General features: G+C 49.2%; 1 protein-coding gene across 3 annotated transcripts in view; it reads right to left on the reverse strand.

The window, feature by feature from the left end:
- Positions 1-24,338, reverse strand: part of CCDC93 (coiled-coil domain containing 93) — a 91,066-nt gene that overhangs the window by 4,896 nt on the left and 61,832 nt on the right. For 2 of the 3 annotated variants that reach the window (XM_029224740.1, XM_029224741.1), the window contains 10 exons: positions 21,175-21,248; positions 19,983-20,064; positions 19,111-19,182; positions 17,796-17,849; positions 16,264-16,326; positions 13,120-13,228; positions 11,053-11,135; positions 8,998-9,035; positions 7,342-7,426; positions 4,482-4,595 (listed from right to left, as the gene is read on the reverse strand). In XM_029224740.1, the coding sequence (XP_029080573.1) occupies positions 4,482-4,595; positions 7,342-7,426; positions 8,998-9,035; positions 11,053-11,135; positions 13,120-13,228; positions 16,264-16,326; positions 17,796-17,849; positions 19,111-19,182; positions 19,983-20,064; positions 21,175-21,248 (774 nt within the window). Of the gene's footprint in view, positions 1-4,480; positions 4,596-7,341; positions 7,427-8,997; positions 9,151-11,052; positions 11,136-13,119; positions 13,229-16,263; positions 16,327-17,795; positions 17,850-19,110; positions 19,183-19,982; positions 20,065-21,174; positions 21,249-24,338 lie in introns of those variants that run through there. The other variant, XR_003793862.1, reaches the window with a different exon arrangement.

A 24,338-nucleotide genomic window follows, 5' to 3' on the forward strand; every position in this document is an offset into this window, starting at 1 on the left:
AGAGAGAGCAGAGAGGTGGGGACCGCGTCGGCACCCGCATGAGGCTCAGACGGCCTCTGCATCCTTTCCCATCCCGCAGGGAGCCCTGTGGACCATGGACCAGCCTCCTTGCATGCTGCCACCATCATGGCGGAGCTTCCTGGCCACACGCTGACCTTCAAGGCCCCAACGGCTACAAAGACGACTGGTTTCTGGACTGTGAGACTGAGGACAGGAGAGGATTAGGCACTGTCATTCCAAAAGACTTCAAGAAGCCTCTAAAATTCCAAGGGACAGAAGCAGAAAGCAGATACGTATGTGCCAATCTTGGACCCCTCCAGTGAGGAAGAGGGAGAGTCCTCGGAGACCACAGCCTAAGGAGTTATAAGAGGCAGCCCCAGTCCACACAGCAGGCAGGGCACGTAGAAAAGCTCTCACCCCGGCAAGAGTGAAGGTTAAGAACACCCTTGGCTTTATGAGAGAAACTCACAGAAGACAGAAGGAAAGAGACGTGTCAAGGGACACCTCCCCCTCAAAGTGAGCTGAAGGAAACCCATCACTGTGTGTGCTGAGGGGTCACTGGGGCCTCCCCCGCGTGGGGAGTCTGGCGTCCAGGGTGCAAGGCCACCGCTGCATCGTTTCATATCCCCTTCTTCCAAAGCTTATCACTGTGTGTCCTCCTTCCCCCTTGTTAGTAGTGGCCTTGACATCTCAGGGTACCTCCATCTGCTAGCACACCATCTCCACACCTTCCCCGGGCCACGTCACAAGGTGCCCTGTTTAGAGTGAGAGGTGAATGCGGCAGGGGGAAGGGCCTGGAGGGGTCGAGCCCGAGGGTGCAGGCCCGGCGTGTGGCTAGGCCTCCAGTTGCCATGCTTGGCTGGAGATCCACTTGGTGTGGAAGAAAAATTTTCTGTCACCCATGGCCCCTCTGCATCCAAGACCCCTAAAGTCAATGTTTCCATCTCCCTGGGCCCGGCCAGGTGCTCCCACTTCTCTGGAGGCCCTTTGGTCTTTCTGGCTGCAAGGACCCTGGTTCACCTGTAGGGTTTCTGCGTATCTTCCACTCAGAGTTGGGGAGGCTCTGGGCTGGGTGGGGGTGAAGCTGAATTGTTCTGCCAGAAGGAAGATACTCTGACATTTTTTAAGCACGTGTTTTTGGAGGGGTAGATAGTTAATTTTTCCTGGGGATGGGAAAAAAAAGAAGGTGAAATAAGTAACATTTGTTGTGTTAGAAAAGTTGAGAAGAAAGTTTTCTTATTTAAAAAGAGTTACTGAGATTTGCTTGGGTGAAAAACCTCCAGCCAAAAAGAAAAAAGGGGGGGGGAGGGGGAGGGGTAAAGACAGACCAAGACGGGCAGAGTCATGCTATTATATTGTGACACTACTTTCTCTACTTCTGTGTGTTTTTCAAAATTTCCATAATAAAAAGATAAAACAATGAATAAATAACTTTTGTTACCCACCTCACCTTCTGAATAGAGCAAAAAAAAAAAAAAAAAAACCCTAAAAACCAAAACAAACAACTCATAAGCATCAAAACACTGCTGTGGCAGAGTCCACAGGGGTGATTTTGGTCATCACACCACACTGAGATGCTGCTGCAAGGTCTCAGTAAAAACATCCTTGGCTGTCACCTGGTGCCTGAGCACTGACTACATTTCATGGCATCTCTTCGGAGCCTTTCGGGACTACAGAATGATACTGTCGGTCTGTTCAAAGCAAATACAGAAAGGGCCCTTTAGGTGTTTCTTCCTGTAAGAAAAGGGACAATGTCTCCTCCCTCCTGCTTCTTTCCTGCTGAAGACGGTATGGGGCTCGCTAGCTGCCAGACACCCTGAGCTCCGCTCACCGGAGATTACGTGCCCAGAGCCAGCGTCATAAAGATGTATGGCTGGCATTCGTCAGAACCAGGCTAGAATCGGAGTCTTGGTTTGGTGACCTTGTGACAGACTGTGCTTTGGGAAACACAATTAGTTGGTGTAATGATGCAATTAAGGTGATTCCAGAGTATGTGTTTTTTCCTGGCAGACTTGTTATTAATAAACCGTCCCAGAGCAAGCAAGCCAATGGGATTTTAGAGACAACCCGACGTTGCCAGTCAAAAAAGGCCTTGATCCCAGAGGAGGCTGGATCAGGCACAGAGCCCACAGGCGTCAAGGGGCTCAGTTAATATGGAGTCAACTAAACCATAAAGGGACGGCGGTGGTGGTCAAAGGCCATGTTCTGGCTAACACCCTGCTCTGCATGAAGAGCCATTACTGCCCAGGACGGTGCTGGGGACCAGGATGCAGTGAGAACTCAGACCTGGGGAGCAGTAACCCAAGCAGGTCGAGGAGAGGCAAATAAAGGAGGCAGACAGAGGGTTCTGGGAGGAGAGTCCATCCTGGGATGAAAGTCTGACTTTTCGAACTGTGTTTCTTCCACAGATGAGATCCTACCTGACACTGCAATACGTAAAAGAACAGAATTCCTCTACCTGGAGGAATGGGGTGGAAACTGGGGAGCAGCAAGCAAGCCTCAACACCTGTGATGGCCCCAAGTTACCTCAGAGGATCTTGAAAAAAAAATTAAGATTTGGGAATGCTAACCTGTGGTTGTTAAATTTAAAATTTTTCCCAAGTAAAATGATAAAAAATAAAAGGAATGCATACTGTCACTATCATTTTATAAGAGAGAGCAATTTTAACATCAAAAAACAAGGGGACATGCAATTTTTTAAAAAAGTGAGTGAGTCCTTTAAGAGAAATACACTTAGCTATCTGAGGAACATATATCACATTCCCCCTACCCCCTTTTTTCCAACTTGTTTTGGACTGAAGAAAACTGAGGCCAGCACCTGGTCCAGTCTGGGGTCTTCTCGGACTCTGAGGGACCCACCCTCAGTCTCTGACTGAGAGTAACTGTGCCGAAGAGGCGGGAACGTGGAAACCTCCAGCTTAACGCGTCTGAGGGAACCTTCCCTTCGGAGCAGAGATCACCCCAAGCCTTCAGCCTGAGAGCCTGCAGTGCAACAATGAGCTTTTCTATGTCACTTCTATTTGCTTTGATTCTGACAGCTTATACTTATCCTCCTCAGCTCATTTGCTTTCTGTTCCTGCTGTCAAAAGGGCAGTGCTGGCGTTCACGCAACGTGTGAAATGTAGCTCTCCTCTGGGCCTTTCCTCCTTGTGCGTTATTTGGGAACAAAGAGCTCAGATGGGGCGCAGCGGGTCCCTACTTGTTCCCTGTCAGCTCACTCACTGGCCCTTCAGCTCCAACTGCTGCTGGCCACAGGGGCCCCCGGACCCGGAGCACCTCACCTGGCCACTCTGCCCGAGGCCAGGTCCTTCTCGTCGGAGAGAGGCCTTCCCCGACCACACCCTCTACATTAGTCCCCGCCAAGGCAATGGCTGGAAGTACTTCTTGTTACTACTTGTTTATGAGGGTCTGTTTCCTAGCTTGCTATCTGTCTCCCCGACCACAATGCAAGCTCCCGGACACAGGGACCCAGTCTGTTTTACGACTTGATGTATCTATCCCAGGGCCGTGGCAGGAGCTGGAAGAAAGAACATTCATCGAAAGGACGAGAGAATCTGAAATGCCTACGGTTGTGGTTCTCAAAAGTTAATTTACAAAAAAGGGAAGGAGACGTAGAGAAGAAAAAGACAAGGAAGGGAGAGAGAAGAGCCTCAAAACAGGTAAGGACCAAATTACTGGTATGGACAGATTGTATTTTTTATTCCACTGACCACACCCCAGGATACAACTACCTTTAGCCGCCCCCTGTATTTTCAGCAATCTCTAAATTCACTAAAACCACATGGATTTACATTAGAAAGGGGGAAAAAATTCCGGAAAATAAAGCTGATGAGACAGATCTTGGCAAGCAAAAGAATAAAGTCTCCTTTCTGGAAATTTTCTTAAAAGGGCACGTTTCCTTCTGGAATGATGGAGAATAATCCTGCCCAAATGCAGGGAGAAAAGACAGGGGCAAACAAAGTTCACCTGCGTGTGTGGGTGTGACAGGTGCCAGACACAGACTAGATGCTCTCCTCTCTCGTCTGACCCAACAGGGATGAGGTCCCTCCCCACCTGCACAGCTGGCGAGTGGCAGGATTTGAACCCAAGCCTGCCACACTCAAATTCACTCTCCTCCCATGTGGCTTCTCAAGGCCCCTCCCCAGTCTAAGATTGGGAGGAGGGGAAATGCTAGACCTGAACCCACAGCAAACACTGTTTCCAGGTGGGCTGATGAGGCCATTTTACTTGTGAGTTTAATGTGGTTACTGAGTGTTAGGAAATTGAAGTGACATTTCTTAGAATGTCCAGTTAGAGCCTCAAGATGGGCCACAGAACAACGCAATCGTGATACACGCTTCACTGTCACATCCACTGCCAACCTGCCATCTCCCATTTCAGACCAGTGGAAAAACAAAGCAATGCTCTGGTTTGCAAAGGCTCATCTGGGGGCGAACACAAATCTCGCCCAGCCTTACATGCCAGCCCAGCCCTCCTCTTACCTCCTTGAACTCTTTCACAGTCTTAAAGTACAGCCTCTGTTTTTCTAACAGCTCCAAGTACTGGTCGTTCAACTGGTCTCTTCTCATTTTGTTCTCTTGCTTCTTCTTCTCCATCTGTTGAAACATTTTGGGAAATGGTGATAAGAGGCATGTTCTGACCAAGGGCGGCTGGCAACGTCCAAAAGGCAACTATTACTAACATTTTCATGGATTTCCTTCCAGTAGTTTCCGTCTATGCATCATTTTTGAGGTTGGTTTATTTATTTGCATAATATTGCACAGAGACTCTATAATTTTTCAGCAATTCTCCTATCACTGAGCATTAACTGTTTCCTTTACAGTAAGTCCCCTACATACGAACCTTCAAGTTGTGAACTTTCAAAGATGAGAACGTGCATTTGCGTGTCCAATCACCTAAGTTAGTTCACGCATCTGGCATACAGTGTCACGTGCGTGCGTCCTCTACAAGTGGTTGTGCTTTTCTGTACTTTACTGCACAGTACTGTATAGAATACACTATCTTTATTTCAAGCCCAGGATGTCCGGAAGCAAGCGTAAAAGCAGCGGTGATGTAGCTGGTACTGTACTGTACTTTTCAAGGTACCGTACTGTAAGATTAAAAATGTTTTATTTTTTTGTGTTTGTTTTTTACGTATTATTTGTGTGAAAAGTATTATAAACCTATTACAGTACAGTACTGTATAAATGATTGTGTTAGTTGGGTACCTAGGCCAACTCTGTTGGACTTAAGAACAAATTGGACTTACGAATGCGCTCTCGGAACGGAATTCGTTTGTAGGGGACTTCCTGTAATGAGTTTTTGTGTGTGTGGATATAAATGATTTCACAAGAAACAGGTAGGCAGTACCCTCTTTATTCAGCAACTCTTCCATGGACACCCAGTCTATTACTTGCACTCACTGCTCGTCTGTTCCGTGTACACCCTTCACCTGCCAGTTCCGGGGAAACCTGAGCTCTGGGGTACACACGCTCCCCTGCCACCCCTATCTGAGCAGGACCCATCATGACACCTAGATACGGAGGGCTATGATTTTGTTTCTTTTAAATAAACACAACAAAAGACATCCATCCAAATGAGCACTGTTCTGCAGAGCAGACTTACTCCATCCCAGTGCCAGTCATTATTCAAACCCTACCTGGAACCCTTGTTGAGAACTGCTTTTGGAGTCAACAGAATGAATTCACTTAAAACAAACAGTTCTTGGGTGCCTGCTACAGATCAGGTGCTGTTGTCAGCCACCAGCAGGACAGACACGAGAGGAGAGAGCCCTCCCTGCCCTGGCACCTGACCATGCTTCTGGTGCCCGGCCACCTCGCGGGGGTGGGGGGGGACGGGCACAAGGGCTGCCTCCTTCGCTGGCCAGCACTGAGGTGTCTTTGCCATGAAGCCTGGGGGAGGATGGAGAGAATGAAGGGGTCGGGCCCATTTCTCTCCCCAGGAATGCATCCGATAGTCAACAAAGGGGAAGCCAAAGGGGAAAAAAACCCCGTAACTTCCTGTTGTTCTCTACTATGAGCAAAAGCATCTCCCGGAGGACAAGCATGGCAGCTGGAAAGGTCCCCGTACTGAGGTTGGGTTGTTACAGGCCTGTGGTTGGCCAGGCTCTCTGCCCCCCACTTCCCTCGCGCCCCAGATCATCAAGAAGGGACTCCACTCCCTCCTGCAAGACAGCCTATCCGTCCTGGGTAAGGATCCACGCACGTGGACAGGTGCTGCCTCATCTTTGCCCTCATTTTTGAGGTTGAATAGTCTTGTCACCAGTGACACATTTTTTCTTTTTTTTGCTCTTTTGACATGATTTTACTGACGTCCTTAATAGGAAGATGAATATTTTGCTACAGGGTAAGGGGATATGGTGAGCTTTTGCCCGAAGTTCATCTCTGGTGAGATGGGATTACAGGCAGCTTGAATGAGTGGATTTTTAGGACAGGTCCTACAGGCAATCCTTCCTTTCATGTGTTTACACCCTGGTTGCCCTCACTGGACCACTCTGCCCCAGGATTGTGAGAGGAGATGCCCTAAATCCCCAGAAGGTTTCACTGCCGTGCCCGAGGACCAGGTGTGTGATACGTTTTAAAAACACGACCCAAAGCAAGAGACATTGGAAGCACTAGTTAGGATTTGTCTGGCTATGGTAGTGGGAGGCTGTGGCTGCATGTCCGGCTTTCAGACCGTCAGCAAGTCTTCTTTCCTACCGACAAAGTGTGCCCGTGCAGAGCCACAGAGTGTGGAAATCCCCACGCTGCGCCCCGTCTGGATGATTCTCCGCAAAGCTATCTCTGGAGCACCCACACCCCTCTTCAGTTCCTCTCTTTTCTCTTCTGACTTCTGAGGCTCAATATCCTCTCACTTTAGCAGAGTTCAGCAATTACTTGCACTTTTTACAGGGGGTTCCTGGAAACTAAAATGCTCTTAAGCTGCTAAGGAATGAATCCCTAACGGTAGAATGTCAGGAACCAAAGAGCCAGTGAGGATGTGTTTCTGGGCAAGAGAGAAGGCCTGCTGGTGAAAGTTTCCTCATCTGTGAAGTGGGGGGAACCCCACTCACTTAAGAGGGCTTTAGGAGGATTAGCACAGTGCTTGCCACATGGTAGGTGTTCCGTCCACAGAGCTGTTGCTAAGAGCAGCCTCTGAATGACCAGTGCGGGCAGCCCGTGGAGCTAGCCTGCCCACTGCAGGGTCAGAGGCCTGGTGGGACCCCTTGCAGAGACACTGAGGATGTGTCTTCAGAATTGAGAGCACGTTCCCAGGACAAACAGAAGAGGCCTGCTTTCCCCAAGGCCTTCTCCATCACCAGTGTGAAACCCTGGCCGCATTACAGAAAGGAAACCATCTGACCTTCATTCGACTTTGCTTAATTCCTTCTACGATCTGTTCCATCTGACGTAAAAACTGGTCCCGGGAAGCAGGGGAGGCCATGGCTCTGAAAGAAAGACCAACAGAGGTATGACCAGCAAACAGGACTCTCAGAAAAGGGGAGGCACCGAGGGGTCAGCCCTGTACCCGGATAATGCCCCAAGAGGCAAGTAGGCATTTGCAAGGCAGGAAGGACCCGTGGAGCCCCCGAGATTCCAGGCAGCCAAAGATTCTAAACTCTGAGGAAGGCATGAACATTAGCCTGGTCTTGTAACTGAATAGTAATCTTTTTTTCCCACTCTCCCTATAGTTTTCTTACTAATGCATATTTTCTTAAATAAAATAAAACGTGACTAAAATTAACAATTTTTTTTTTAAATTTTGAACGATGGCAGGTTCTGCTTAAGAAATGAATTTCACTTAATTTTTAAAAATCTCCAGATTTAGAGGCACTGCTCGAGACTGAGAGACATTTTCTGAGATTTTCCTAAAACCAGGCTGGGAAACCTGGTCCTGTTTCCAGGAATAGCAGCTAAAGAAGCGATGCCCTAAAACTTGCCCCTTCACCTCCAGTTCTGCAGAGGAAATGACACCAGAAGGATCAGAGCACACGGATACAAGAATGAGAATTCTTCCAAAGGACAGGCTGAGAGAAAGCAGAACTGGCCACAAAAACACTCAAACCTCAGCTTCTCTCAATGATCAGGGGATAAAGATGAAGGAACCATTTTCAGAAATGTCACAAGGTTGTTAAGTCACTAACTGAATCTGAATATTAAATGGGGCTGTGAGGATTTTTGTTTGTTTTTAGTTAGAAATGAAACTTAAAGTCTACAACTTGTTATCCATTAAGATCTTAGTTGCTGGTCACCTGCCAGGGGACAGCAGAGACCTGTGCTGGAAGGAGAGGAAGCCTGATGGACGGAGAGCCAGCCTGGGGCTGCCCAGATGGCGGGCAGGCCAATGGCCATGCTTGAGGGCTGGTATGATTTGGCTACAGATGGGCCTTGCCATCCAACTTTTGGAGAACATATTTATACCTGAACAAAGTAGTTTAGAGTATGCACATAACTTAAAAGCCAAAATCTACCACAGATTTGAAAAGTATTTAAAAAAATCATATAGATTATTTCATTATTTAAATTTTATTTTATCTTATTTTATTTTTTGGCCACGCCACACGGCTTGTGGGATCTTAGTTCCCCGACCAGGGACTGAAGCTGGGCCCTAGGCAGTGAAAGCACAGGGTCCTAACCACTGGACCGCCAGGGAATTGCCTCGTTATCTAAATTTTAAAGCATCTCTTTGTGCTCAAAAACAAATGTTATTAATCTCATCCTAGCAGGACAAAAGTAATCTATGAAGAAATCATAGTAGTTAGGCATAGTCAAATTATTTGAAAGTTCACCTTTTCCCTAAGCTATTCCTTGGTGTTTTTAAAAATTCACTGTATCGTTAAGTTTTTGCAAGAACTCAAGCTCTGCGTAAACCAAGGCACATCCGCACGTAGCAGCAGGGGTGAAAGCGTAAGTAAGCATCCCACCCTGAGCGCTGGGCCTTGCTCAAACGGGCAGAGGCGAGCCAACAAAAGCGCAGGGCACACAAGCCACCGATGGGAGGAGGGCTGAGAGCACTTACTGTGAGAAGTTCTCATGAACTGAGTTCAGCAGGCTAATCTGGGGAGGAAAGAAGAACAAAAACACAAAGCAAAGGCTGACAGACGCCTGTGCTGACCCCAGCCACCGCAAGCTTGCCACGTGTCTCTGGAGGCTGCTTCTGAGATGAACACACCTTGTTCGCACAGATGAAAGTAACATGAAAAAAAAGAGCAACGTGTTCTCACCTCCAGAGTTTCCCCAGAGCGTCTGTCTACCTTCCCACAGCCATGACCACAGGAATGACGGAACCCAACTCCCAGCTGGGAAGCCTAAGCCAACATTAGGGCTCTGAGGGCTGTACCACAGCCCTTTCGATCTCACCAAACACTGCACTTTATTTTCAGGGCCATCAGCTCAGCAGAGGGTCAGTGGGCGTGGAGGGTGAGAACACCGTGCCCGTTCTACTCCTTCCCACAGTGTCTCTGCCAATGCGGCCAGCTGCCGGGCGGCCCTAAGAGCCTCCACGGGGGTGCGCCCTTCAAGGCCCCTGTCCCCTAGAAATGCCACAGCCCGCACCTAGGACTCTCTACCTGTCCTGGCGATCATCCAGGGCAGGCCTGTGAGTCTGGAGTCTAGAAACCTAGGTCCTCTTTCTGGCTCTGTCACTGACTTGGCTTGTGAGCTCAGGACTGAGCATTTACTGTACTTGGACTCAGGGTCACACTCTGTAAAACGGAGATGATATTCTTGTCCTTATGACTCCACAGACATGTTGAAAGCTAAAATATCACAGGTATAAATAGACTTGAGATAAAATGTACAGTTTATCCAAATGCAAACTTCTAACCGCATTAGTATGGCTTGGAATTTAAATAGCCCCACCCCCCTGCATACTCCTCGCTTTTAAAAGAATGCAACAACTTTAAACACTGATGATGAAGGAAGGTCAGTGGGCTTCGAGGCTTCCTCAGGAGGGGCTGCCCGTCTTCCCTCACCAGGCAGGAAGAACCCAAGGCCAGGGTGTGCAGCAGAGCTACCCCCAGGGCTGACGTAAACCCCCCAAACGCACTCGGCTCATCTACTCGAACGTCTGTCAGATGCCTGTTCTGTGCCCATTACTGTGTATGGCCCTGGATACAGAGAAAACAGAACCCAGCCCCTCCTCGAGGAGTGCATCTCGGAGGAGAGAGGTCGATCTGGTTTGACTGACAGTAGGCAGTCCAGGACAGTACTCACTGATGCTTCCATTTGGGTCCAGGTAAAAGACACATCCGTAATACTGTTCCTAGTAGACTGGTAATTAGTGCAGGTTGCAGGGTGACGATAAAATAAGAATAGGTTCTGTCACCCTCAAGGGGAGGCGGAGGCAGGAGCTAATATGTATCACCACATGCGAGGGACCTCACAGGCACTGCCTCGGTCTGTCTCCGTCACTGCAGTTCTCCCCGTTTTACAGGTGAGGAAGATAAAGCCGCACTAAAACCCAAACCCGTGTGAGTCCAGAGTGCCTGCTGGAGCCACCACACTGCTGCCGCTGGGAAGACAGCGCTGCTTTTTCCTAAACACAGCTGCACACCTGCCCCAATCGTCTGCCTTCCATCGAGGGCCCTGACCACCAGCGGATCTGGCCTGAGTCGGAGTAACATGGAGCGGCTGCCCCGGTCACCCCTTCCACTCCCGCTTTCGTTCTCACAAAATTCTCTTAGTTCGCGCCTGTCTGCCGTGGATGATTAAACCGCCACTTCCCCCCGCCAACCCTGACAGCCCACCCTCCCCATTTCCTTTAGCTGGCTCTCTCCTTCCCCTAAAACTCAAACTAAAGTCTCAGCAGCTGCAGGCCCTCCTCCGTTTGCACCTCGCGAGCTTCCAGGATGTTTATTTTTATGACGTCGTCGCTCACGAGGTGCCACACAACTGCTGCCCACCCTGCACAGTGGACACTTTCTGACCCTGTAGTCGGCACTGGGCACACGACAGGTGCTCTTCCCACTTCAGCCGAAGGCATCCCGACAGCAGGTTCGTGCAAACTTCCCGGGCGGACAGCACTGGTAGCTGCTCATCTGATTATGTTTCTTCTTTCTATAAAGGCTCTTACCTCTTTTTCCAAATAAACCTTCTTGTCATCCAGGGTATTATATAAAGTGAAAAACTGCTTGGTTTCTTTGTGCACTGCTGAAACTGCAAATGCAAAGAAATCAGCAGGTGAGTGAGAAAATGTATCAAAACAATCCTGAGTACCCTCTCCCCGCGGAGGCGCTGCAGGACTCGGACCTGCCAGTGCCGTCTGTGCGGAAGCCCCACGGGGCACAAAGGCCGGTGTAGGGCTGCCGCAGGCTGATGGCACGTGCGTGGCAGCCGTGACGGGCCCGCCGACACGAGGAGCCAGCGGAAGCTCCCTGTCGGCGTGCGGGACGCGGGTTTCTCCGAAGTCCTCCAGGTGAGGGGTCCCGGGAGGAAGGCAGAGGGACGAAGCAACCCCATGCCAGCTCTTCCTGTCTGTGTGGCTCCCTCCCTTCCCACGCTCCTCAGGGGCAGGAGCCACAGCCGGCTCGCTTTTGTAAACCCCGTGCTTAGGGAGAAAGATTTAACTTAAGGCAGAAACTATTTTCTGCTGAGAAACTGCCATCGTTGACACCTGCCCCTGATCATCTGAGTCAAATGTGAGGACCGCATAAAACGTCAGGGTGGTGAGGTAAGACGTGAAAGGAAGCGTGCGTCTGGACGCACGTTCTGAGTAGGGACAGTGCTCTGGCTTGAACCAGGAAGGATGGTTGAGACGCCAACGTCTCAAGGGAAAATCTGGGGTATATTCTGAAAGAAGACTTGGAGTTTTCCAAGTGGGAACTGTAGGGCACTGGCCTCCTGGGCCTGGGACCAGCTCACAGGGGTGAGGGACACAGGGAGTGCAGGGGGGCCAGCTGGCCCAGACGAGGCAGGAGTTAGGATTCTGAAGATTGTCCATCTAGTTAGGGGGAGCTATTAAATATCAAGGCTTTTAAAGCAAGAGTGTAAAATGATCAAAGTTTGTGTGAGAAAGATCCCTCAGGCAGGAGTGCAGACAAGGGGTTAGACTCTGGGCAGTGATGAGAAAGTGGCTACAGCAGAGAAGACAGGGGGGTCTAACTTGGCTTGACAGCGATCCCAGTGGCCGAGGGGAAAGACGGAGGGGGAGGCAAATTCAGTCTTGTATGTGTTGAGTTTGAGGTACCCAGGACACAAGCAAGAGTGGGAGCCTAAGGAAGAGGTGATGGTCCAGGATCTGTTTACAGAGGATGTGAGCTGGGCCTTGAAGGATTTTGTCTAACAGAGTGAAGAAGGGGTCCCAGGAGCAGGTTAACAGGAGTCAAGGCCTAGGATGTCAAAGTGCATGGTGTAGTCAGAGGCAGCGTGTGCACTGAGGAGGGCAGAGTGGGGACTGCGGGCATGAATCGGGACCTTCAGGCAGGCCACCTAGACTGGGGAGGGTCCTGGGCAGAATAAGGAGAGGGGCTTTCTTCAGTGGGTCTAGGAAGCGCCTGAGGATTTGTCACTGGAGAGACGTGATATGACTGGATGGGTGGATGACAGACTCAGAAGGGGCTGCAGACCAGCTAAGCCTCACTGGGCTGAGCTATGATGCCAGGGAGAACAGATATGGCAGCAGTGCTGGGAAGAGAAAGGCAATGACAGCTCTGAGTGTCACTCTGAGCCTGACGAGATGTGCTCACTGATTTAGGCTGAGGGAGACCCAGTCCTGCATCCCTGGGTGAACACGATGCTGTTAAAGGCAAGGACCACATGAGCAAGAAGGTCTGCAGAGGAGAAGAACAATGAGCGAAGGCTGATCTAGAGATGCCGGGGTCGCGAGGTTCCGTGTGACGCTGGAAAGTGGAGCCCGATGACTGACAGGGATGAGGGTGGGCTAGAGGCATCACTCTAAGAGCTCAATCAGCTTAAGCTATCTGTCCAGGGAGAGGGCAGTCAGAGCTCCATGGTGTTTCTCTTGGGCTTCTGGGCTATGTGAAGTGAGTGGGCCCGACGGTGAGCTGGGGGCCTCCCCAGGGGTGGCTTTCATGGACGGTGCCACCACGCTGAAGTGGGACAGAACCCCGCGCCTCCTGCCCCCCCACCCCCATCGCCGCAGAGTCAGCCTCAGGAGCTAGTGTGTGGTCGATGCACCTACTCTGGCGGTAGAGTTCGATAAATCTCTTCTGATACTGTATTAGCTCGGCTCTGCTGGGCACTTCGTCAATCCTGCGATGCAAAATTGCTATTTCTCGGTTTCTTCGAGCCTAGATGCAAAAGGGAGGGGGAGACAACACTGTCTGGTGAAAGGCCTTACGTGTCCTCTGGGGAGGCAAAACACTGCCGCCACCCACCCTGTGCCCACACCCACCCTGAAAGGCAGGCACCCGACGCGGCTGCAGCCTGAGGGGCGCGTCTCAGACCCTGACTCCCCTGGCAACACAGGGAGAAGGCGTCAAAATAATGGATCGGAGGGAGGATTCTAACAGGAGGGCATGTGTGGATGGTGCCCCCAGCCAGCCCACCAGGCCCCCAAGGACTCCAGAGCAGCTGATTCCCAGCGTCAGGCAGGGACCAGGAAACAGAAGTGCTTCCCAGATGACAAGGGATGCTGCCCTGCTGCCTCCATGCAAATCCCAAATCCCTTAGCGTGTTTGAAAAGCTCCTACAGTTTCCTCCTAAAGCAGCTTTCTGGCACTTTCCCCCTCCTGTGAAACGAACTGGGCTCTTCTAGCCGAACTGCTCCAGGTGCATCTGGGGAGGCAGGGCTGTGTGTGGCGCAGGGGAGACCTCGGGCTCCGAGGTGGGCGGCTTCCCCGAGGGTCAGCGCTGAAGAGGGCCACCCAGCTCCCACCACAGGTTCACGGTCTCAGCGCTGCCATTCTGCTGCGCCTCTCTGTCCTCCCCCTCTCTGGCCCACTTTATCACAGCGGCAGACGGGGACCTCTAATTCATTAGGACGCAAAAACCCCTCCAGGCGCAAAACCCACTATCAACTGTCGTGATCAAACCAAAATAGTGCCTGCTGCTCTGGCTCTGGCTCCTATACTTTCTCAGGAATCTAAAGATAAAATCATTCACTCTTTTCAAGGTATCTTTAACCTCTCCTTTTCTACTGGCTTCTTCTCATCGGCATTTAAATATGTTCAAGTCCCTCATCCTTAGAAAGGCCCTTCCTTAAACCCTGGTCATCTTTCAGCTTCCATCTTTCTCCTCCCTTTAATAGCACAACTTCCCGAGAGCAACGTACCCCAGTGCCTCTGACCCCTCCACTCCCCTCGGTCACCCTTCAACCCACTGCCGCGGGCTGCTCCCAACACCCACTGGCACTGCTCTCGCCAAGGTCACCACAGACCTTCTCTCTGCACCTATGGAAATTCTCAGCTTCCAGCTTTCCTGACTTCTGGCAAACTGACCCTTCTCTCCCCTGAGCTCTCTGTTCAGCTGCCACGAGACCTTGGGCTCCTGTCTTCCCTGGGCCTCCGGCTGCCTGCTTGGTCTCAACCCTCATTGGTGGAGTCCTTCTTTCCCTCTTCTCAGCCTGTATTTTCACATCCTAGGTTACCACCTATACAGCGCTGACCCCCAGATCTCCAGCCCAGACTATTCCTACTGGGGTGAGTACCCCAACCTTTAAAAGCCCTAAACAGATCTCATTAACACTTCTATTCACACTCCCATCCCCTTCAGCCCTATCCTTTCTCCTTTAGGCTTTTGCTCAATGAATAACACAAGGATCCACACTATTGCCCAAGTCAGAAATTCCCCCACCATCCTCGACTCCACTTTTCCTCTAACCCATCCCAAGTTCCATGGATACAGCTGCTCAGCCTCTCACCTGCCAGTTTATTTCTGTCCATTTTCACTGACCCAGCCCTGGCTCAGGCTTCAGCAGGCTTAGGGTTCTACAGCACCTTCCCTCTAGCCAGTGTGTATGACTGACCCCCAGGTCTCCAGCCTGTAGTATGCAATTCGCATATAAGCCCTCTTGTACTTTGATGTATATGGACATATCTTGGTTCTCAAACAGCCAGCCGGCTCCCAGAAGATAGAGCATCCCATTTACTATTCCTGGGATCTAATGCAACACTGAATACATAGTAAGCACACAGTCAAAAAGTTTCCAAGTATGCAGCTGTACTGTCCTGATTTTATTTAATTCTGTGTCTCTTTAAGATTGGTACAGTGTCCTTGTATCAGGACAAATTTGACTCCCCGGAATTTAGCCCAACAACTCAGCAAAATAAGCACGGGCCAGAGAAAGGAGAAAGAGGGTCCCATTGGCCCCTACAGCCCCTTGGCCGCTCCCCACCAGAACCTGGCCTTCCTTTCCCAGAGAACAGAGAGAAGGCCCGGGCCAAAGTGCAACACAAGTTAACTCTTGGCTTTTGAATGTGCATGAGCCAGACTCCGGCAATGTAAAAGATTCTATAACGTAATTTTGATCTATGTGAATTTAGAGCCAACTTTAAAACTCCCCATATTTGATGGCCTTCTCACAAACCCCTAAGGTTATCAACTAAGACAGCTGAAGTGGGCACTTAATTTTAGGGGAAAGGTACTAGAAAAGAACACAATATTTTTAAATCTACCTTATCCTCCCCCACCACTTTTTTTTAAACAGCTATGAGATATAATTCACAGGCCATACATTTCACCCAAAGTATACAATTCAATGGTTTTTAGTATACTCACAGAGTCGTACGACCATCACCACTACCTAAAATTGCAGAATTTTTTCATCACCCCAAAAGAAACCCGTACCAATCAGCAGTCACTCCCGTGTCTCCCGACCCCTTACCCCCACCATTAGGCAGCATTAATGCACTTTCTGTCTCTACAGATTTGCCTCTTCTGGACATTTTAACAATTTTTTGTAGTTTGCAGAGTACAAGTTTTACAAGTCTTTTGCTAAATATATTCCTAAGTATTCTGTTCTACTGTAAATAAAATTTTCTTAATTAAAAAACAGAAAAAGTACTGGACAAGAACATTAGACCTCTAACCTTCGCTCCGGCACTTACCAGCTGCTTGTACTTCACAGATGTGAGTCAATTTCTTCATATAGAAGATGAGGCTAATAGCTACTTTCCACCCATCTCAAATCAAACGAGACGATGGTGAAACAACATACCAATGTGAGGTGTTATAACCAACATAATCCGCTGAGTTACACTCCAGATAGGAGAGCAAACAGCAGCTTTCCCGAGCCTCTCCAGCTCTTAGATGCTGAGGCTTTCTACTTCTGCTATAGGCACGCAAGCCTAGTTAGAGGCATCTACTGGCTCTTGTTTTCACTCACCTGTAGTAAACGGATCTTGTAAAGCTTCTCTTTCTCCATGTTATACCGTCTGTCTAGGTCTTCCTGAAATTGGAAAGAAACACAATTATCTGGGAAGAGGAAATTTTCATTTTTTGATGAAATCTTTTGAAGTTGGACAGTTTTTATATATCTCCCTCATCCTGAGGCTCCAAATTCCTTTTTTCAAATGGCCGAGTTCAGGGTCGGGTCCTAAGTCCTGGGAGACCCTTGACACTCTTTCACATCACTTTATGACAACTTTTCCTTCTTCTGGGACCCAGGCTGCATCCAGGGTTCTTAAGTGAAGTATCCCTCAAGTCCACGTGCCCTTTCCTCCCACACCTCCTCCATGAGGAGGAGAAGACAACCGTGATTTAAAGAGCCTGTCGTTCTATGTCTCTGTGTTTGGAGGTGATGATGGCTTGCTTCCTATGTTTCTGTTTAGACCTGCACTATCCAACATGATAGCCACCAGCCACAAGCGGCTATGTAAATTTACGTTAACTAAAACTTAAAAATATTCAGTTTCTCAACTTCCCTAGCCCCGTTTCAAGTGTTCAGTAGCCACATGTAGCTAGTGGCTACCATACTGGACAGCAGAGACAGAGAACATTTCCACCACTGCAGAAAGGCCCTTTGGACAGAGTTGAATTAAAAGAGAGAAACTAGCCCCTCGCTGAACCCAATGGGGTAAAAGACATGGCTGGATGGTTTGCTGAACTGGGGAAAGCTACAGTAGTGTCAGAGGTGCCCCTTCCCCACTGTGTGCGTACACACACACACACATACACACACACCAGCTCCTCCATGGGGCTCAGCTGCAGGCAAACCTCAACAGCCTTCACCATGGGAGTCCCGAAGCTCACTCTCTAGGAGCCTCTGAGGGCACGAAGGGAAGAGAAACCCTAAAGGAGGAGAATGTTAGAGGCTTTCCTGTTTCTCTCTTCCTTCTCTTCTTCCTTTTCTATTCCTTTCTCCTAGAAGCACCTGTTTAACTCAGAACAGGGGTCCGCAAACTACAGCCCAGCAGCTAAATCCCACAGCCCTTGGGTCAATTTCACCTCTGTGCCTAGTTTTGTAAATAAAGTTTTACTGGAATGTAGCCATGTCCTTTCACTTATCTATAGACTACCACGACCACGGTGGAGCTGGCCCACAAAGGTGACAATATTTACTACCCAGCCCTTTACAGGCTGCTGACCCTGGAACGCAGTCCGCCCAGAGAGAGCTTTCTCCCTGTGCACTGCTCGCCCCTCGGAGCCTGGGCTGTGACGGGCACATGTGGACCACACAGGCCTGTCCCCTTCCCGGCTCAGATGCCAGGGTGGGGACGGCATGCCTTGTGCCAGGTGCCGGCCGTCAGGGCCGTCCCCGTGAGGTCCTGCTCCATCCACGGAGCGGATGCACGAGATGGAGCCACGCCCTGAGAGCCCGAAGACAAGGAGGTGGCCGCAGACAGGATGAAAAGACGTGTGAGAAGCTGCCACACCCGCAGAGGACAGCAGCGGTCCTGAGAATGAGCAGGTACTTACGTTGTGCGTCATGGCAGGGGTTAGGGCACTGTGCTGCTCTCCCCCGGAGAGGGTCTGCAATAAGGAAAAGTAAAAAAAAAAAAGAAAAAAAATGCTTCTGAGGAAAGGGATGGGACAGAAAAGCTGAGGGTCCAGATGTAGGAGGCGGGGGGGGGGGGATGGGCAGACCACGTCTGAACAGGGCGCAGCCTGCACACGAGCCCCAGATTTTAAATTGTTCTTAAATACCTGTCAGCCACACCCTAACAAGCTAAACTCTGTCTTTGAATGTGAGTCAATCCCTCTAACGAGGTGTGACTGCTAAGAAGAGAAATGCCATCCTGAAAGTCTGTGATTTGTGCAAACCCAGAGGCTGCTGAGCTCATGTGAGCCTCCGAGCTCAAAGTCTTAGAAACAACTGGAAAGGCTGGATGTGGGTGGGTGGTCCCAGGACACCACCCACTGCACGGCCACACTCTGCTATCCCCGTGCCAGTCTTCACAGCTGTGGCTGGAGTGGCACAACCCATCACGACAGGGAGGTGGCACCTCTGAGGTCCATCTCCCCGCAGCCCTGGTGGAAAGCATTTGGACTCATGCTGGCTGCTTGGACAAGTCCCCTCCCCTCTCTGAGCCCCAAGTTCCCCATTTCCCCCAGAGACAGGGTGCAGTCGATGGGGTCCAAAGCCACACCCAACTCTCACATCTTAAGCACAGGGAGCCTCAGCAAATAAGCCTTGAATAGAGCGTGAGAAGGGACAAACCACAGCGATCCCTACAATCTAATTTGGTGAGAGAAACAGACTTATTTTTCTGTCCTTGTCCACACTAGCTCCTTGGAAGGTCAAGGCGTCTGCTCCGAGAGCCAGTGGGCCGTGTTCCTGAGCCCGGGATGCTCCCGGGCTGCCAGAGCTGTGACCTCACATCCCGTGCCGCTCTCTGCTGCCTTCCTGTGTCCCTGGGCGGGAGTGCAGGGTGAGACGAGCAAACTGGCACAGAATTTACAGGCAAATGGGACGAGCGGGAGCAGAGCTCAGGGGGCTCCTGCAAACACCCCGTCCCTAACAGAGGGGGCAGCCGGGCTTGTGGCCCGTTAATTCTGATCTGGAGCTGCTGCTGGCCACACCTATGGATGCTTTAACCCACAGAAGGAAGACAAAGGACAGGGACAAATATCTAAGAAGACTACTTGAGAAATGTGTGTTCAGAGGACCAGGCTGAGGGAAGTCTGGTCTTTTTTGGCACCAGACTCTTCGCTGTTGAGTCCTCTAGAAATCCTTTCATGGTGGAAGTCACACAGCCCCCAGCAGACTGGAGCACTTCTCCATAGCCCGTACCTTTTCATCTCTGCCTGGAGCCCTCTCAGCCTTCAGGTTTTCAATTTCCTGCTGCAGCCGGGCCATCTCCTCCTTTAAAAGTAACACGAACATTTGTAAGATCTGGACAGGCTAGTAATCGGAGGTAATTATTTACCTTGATCTAGAGTCTTTTTTTCACATTTCGTGAGTTTACGTGGAGTCAGAAAGTCCATTAGGCAGTAGCTCCCCAGACCCCTGATTTTCAGCCTGGGAAGTTTAACTCAGGAGGATACAGGCAGCTGTACCTCAGTAAGAAGGGGCCTTTCTTCCTAAAGGGCAAGCGAGTCTCGCAGTAACCCCTGGGACACAGAATGAACGAGTGGCTTAGAGCCCAGTCCAAGCCTCCTTCTTGGTGCCGACCCTTCTCCACCTTTCCTGGGACCTTGCGGCCCGGAGCCCTGCCTCACCAAGGCACTCCTCCCCTGCCACCCGGCCCTGCGCAAGTCAGACCAGCTTCCGGATGGCTCTGGCGCTACCGGACCACGAGGTCTCACGTGGCAGAACACGCAACACACAGACACGCCAGGTTTTCAGGGCGGCCCTGGTCTCCTAAGAGGCTATGCCTTTCGCACTTTGTAAGACTCTTCTTTTCAGTACATTTGGAAATTAGAAAACATCGTTTCTTAGACTGTGCTCTCGGTCTGGGGGTCTGGCACACCTAAGTCACTTGCGGTGTCCTCGGAAGGCACCTACCATAGTCCTCTACTCCTCTCACACACTGCCACGTACCCGCCTGGTGAGCCTGCTTTTCCGACTGCACCTGGACAGGACCCTCGGCAGCGCAAGAGAGGGAAAGCAGGAGGTTTTACAAGAATCTTGTTTAACATCTGCCGACACCAAGCAACACTTACTCGACAATGCGCTTTAAACTCCTGTTCCTGACTTTTCAGATTTTCATTCATGGCTACAAGGGCTCTCAAGCTCTGCAGGATGCTGAAAAGAAAAGACCAAAAAATGACTGACTTGAAACAAACTATTATGATTTTATGAATCACGGGGAAAACCAAGACCCCAGATAAAAAGGGATTTCTTTCTTAATTTCCTTGTCTCTCCCAAGAGTGTCTAATGGGCTTCCCACAAATGGTTATGACTACCCTTTAAATGACATTGTTATTCATTTATAAGCTGAGTCCATCAGGCCACAACCAAACACTACAGAATTCAGCATTAAAATGTCTGCTGCAGAAACAACAAGGAGTTTCAAGATTACTGTATATTTTTAATGATACTAATTACTTAACAGACTCAGAGCACAGACAGTATCGTAATTTTAATTCCTATTTTTCATTTCCCTTCTGAAAGGAAACGAGTTTTAAGGTCATTAAAAGCACTAATTTGAAATTTTAAATGTCAAGTATCTAATAGTACTTTGCTCCACTTCATGAAAAGAGGGTTTCTAATCATAAAGCCAAGTAATCTGTAGGTACTTCTTGGCTAAAAATGTCCACCAAACCCAGAACTGCTCAATCTGTGCCTGAAGCATTTATTACTTCATGATTTCACTCAAGTGAGTGACACTTGGGAGAGTTCACCACCCAAACAGTTTGGTGCTAAAACGGTCAAATGTAAGTGATTATATTTAATTTAAATTGTCTAAATACAACTAATGGAAAAATAAAACAAAACACAAAAACCCAGCAGCTGTGTCAAAAAAGACTGTACCTTCACTCCCAAAGGACAGGGCTAAAATCTGTGCTGTTAAAACCTGGTAACCATGGTTGATTCTAAGGGAGGGGGGCAAGTGCGGGAGGAGACTTTTCGGCACACGTCCTTTTGAACCTTGAATGTATTACTTAGTTTTTAAAAACAGAAAAACAAACAGAAAAAAACCACAAAACGAGCTGTTCCTGACCCCAGGGGGAACTGGGGAGGGGGGAAGAGGAGGCTAACTCAGCACCCCCTGGGCAACAGGCACGGCCCAGATCAGCGGTGAAGTAACTGAGCGGCACGGGTCCAGCAGCAATGACCCCCAGTTCCTCAGCCCTGTGCTCAAACCACCAGATAGCTTCACGGAGAAAATAAGCACATGCTGAAACCTCTTACCTTGGATCAGCTTTGGCTTCTACCTTCTCAAGGGCAGCCTGTTCCTTGTCCAGTTTCTCACCATAACTCTTGAGCTGCGGGAGACAAGGAGGCACGTTGGGGGGACAGGAGATGTCCTCTCCTTCCCGGCTCACACCTGCACCCCTTTCCTGACAGCCCACTGGATTTGGCTGTATGTTGAGAAAATAGGTGGATGAGAGGAAGACGATGGGGGTGGAGGGACAGCATGGAAAGGTCAAAACCAGACCCTTCTTGACACATTCTGTTGGTAAATGAGACCTTAAAGGCAATACCTTTAAATCACAGCAGCAAATGGGTGGAAAGCCAAAAGTAATGCTGACAGCAGGTGTCTTTCAGTAGGAAGAGGTAAATAATAACAGTGGCTGTGAGAGACAGACCTGGGTTTCAATTTCAGGATACCACTATTATGGCTGCTTGACAGGGGTAGGGTTAAATCTCTCATCTTGAAAAATTCCACTTTCTTTTTCTGAGTCAGACAGTTGGGGATTTTAAAAAAGAAATTTTAAAGAAATTCAGATTTTAACTTTTAAGGTGTGCAGATCTATCACACCATAGAATACTAAGCTGCTATTAAAAAAAGAAAGAATAAACAGCTCTTTTATGATGATCTCTAACATCTACTGTTGGTTGAAGAAGACAACATATAAAACCATGATTCCAATGTGCTTCCAATGTGTATAAAGGAATGTATACATCGGATGTACCCAGGTATAAAAGAACCTACATGTTATTTGTATATGCATGAAACTTTTCTGAAAAGATTCACAAGAAACTGGTTACCCTCTGGAGAGAGTAGCTGTTTGCTTGGGTTACAGGGGGACACCCTTCATACTTTTTGAATTTTGAACCATGTGAATGGGTTACCTATTTAAAAAACAAGTTAAAGAAGTTCTAAGAGTTCCAGCTGAAAATGGAAGACCAAACACAAGCTGCAGGAAGTTCCTCTTGCCTCAAGTCCAGGTGATTCTGCTGGATCACAGAAGTTGGGTACCTCGGGGACAAGGAAGATGGCAGCAGACAGGAAGGGCCTGCGGAGGACTGCCGTGTGGACCCAGAGGACGCAGGAAGGCCTGGGGTGCAGGGCTGGGGTCTGCATCAGGATGAGCCAGCGGGCTACGCAGTGAAGCCTGGCTCCCTTAACCCAAGGGCTGGCGCATGGGTCCCAGAGGCAGGGCAGCCCCCAGAGAGCTGGCAACACTCGGCAGCAGAGACGGTGCCCCAGCCCCAAACATCAGGTACCACTGGCTGATCCCACCAAATAGTGGGACCCACCCTTCCAGAATAGTCACTGCACCAAATGGACACAGAACCCATACAGTTGGTCACAGAAAATTTCAGAATCAACAGTAAGCACACCATGAAGAATTATCAAACGTTTGAAGAAAGGTATAACCATAAAAATGTATCAATTCAACAAATTAATTCTGATCTGAAGGAATAGTTTATAGATCAAGAAAAACTTCAGACACAGTTAATGCCCTCAGAGAGGCAGGAGAGGATACTGCATATTAAAAACAGAATTAACCTCTCACGTACAAAATCAAAGCTGTGATCGCTGAAATTGAAAGCGCACAGGCTAGAACCTGGGGGCCTCCACTAACGCAGGGGCCTGCGGCAGCCCCCATCCCCTGGCCACACGTCAGGGCTCCCATCTGTCCTCTACCTTCCATGCTGTGCTTCACTTTTCCTAAGTTTACTGGGAAGGCAGATTTTCCCTGTTTTCCAGTGCTACTAGGTTATCCTGCAAGGCAGGTTTTGCTGAAAAGGTAAAACCTGGGCACACTGGCATGAAAGGGCTCAGAGTGCTCATTCTGCCCAGTCCTTGCCTTGAACAGATAAGAAGACTGAGGCCCAAAGGCAAAGTTCATTACTGATTCAGGTTCACAGTGTTCAGAATCCTGACCAAATCCGTCTTCTATATAAGCTGTTCAGCACCAGGTTTTGGATAGCCTCCCGTTTTTCTAGATGGGAATTAGTTTGACTGCCCTCCTAGACGGCAAGCTCATTGCAAGAGGTCATTGGTGCCGCATTGTTAGCAGTGGAATCTGAACGGCCCCTCTGCTTTAGTTTCTCCAGCTGCAGAACAGGGATATCAACAGTGTGTTTGCCAGGGTTGTTATGAAGATTCAATGACTGATACAAATGATGTGCCCAGAGCACACCCAGCACACTGTAATGTTAGCTGTTACTATTATGTGAGGACAGGAAGACTATCTCCTATTATTGACTTAACTCATAACTTCCACCTTTCTAGCACATGTACAGGGTTCAAAAAATATTTGATTTAGTGTTTAATACCAAAAGTGACTTGATAGCCATTCTGGATTTATATCCTAAGACAGTTAAGTGTTTAGGGAAATTGATATCAAGATGTTTTGCCTTTAATCTCTTCCAGATTGTTATAGAAAGATGGATCCATGACTTGGCAAACTTCAAGCCAGGGACTGTGTAGCATGAAAAGTAGGACAGCTGCAGGGATTCCACCCCAGGAGTTTGCCATCTAATCCAGAAGGAATGGAGTCACAGAATAGTGTAAAGAAAGCTGATGTGTCCAAATGCAACACAGGCATCTTTAGAAAGAATTTTTTAAAAATTCCTCTAATTGTCATCTTGCGTCTGCCCTTTTCAAACATTCTGACAATAACTGAAGCCACCAGTCCAGGTCAGAATTACAAAGCTTTGTCAGGTTTATAGCAAAGCAGTGAACTAAGTGCTGCATACTGCTAGAGAAGTGACAATTTTAAATGAGCAAATTTCATGCGAAATTAAAAAAAAAAAAAAAAAAAAAAGAGACTGCCTTGGCTTCAGAGATGCCTTTGAAGGCCAGTCCCACTTCCACATGGTCCAGAAAGCACTAGGTGGGGCCCTCGCAGCGAGGCCCTTGTAAAGTACAGCTGTAGCCCGAGCACGAAAATCACAATGGGGAGAGCTCTTCAGACCTGGGTGAGGATTCGCTTTCCGTGGAAAGAGGGACAGAAGTAAAAAGAACTAAATTCCTCACATGACAGAGCTGGTATCACAAATGTTTGTTTTCCTCGCCTGGCTTCTGAGGCAGTCGCCAGTGGGAGGTAAGTATGCTGTGATGCTGACGGAGGACCGCACGGTCGCCATCTGGGTCAGGACACGGACCACAGGGTCAAACA

This window comes from Monodon monoceros, unplaced genomic scaffold, assembly GCF_005190385.1.
Source record: "Monodon monoceros isolate NGI ecotype Baffin Bay Population unplaced genomic scaffold, NGI_Narwhal_1 Super_Scaffold_16, whole genome shotgun sequence".
NCBI lineage: Eukaryota > Metazoa > Chordata > Mammalia > Artiodactyla > Monodontidae > Monodon > Monodon monoceros.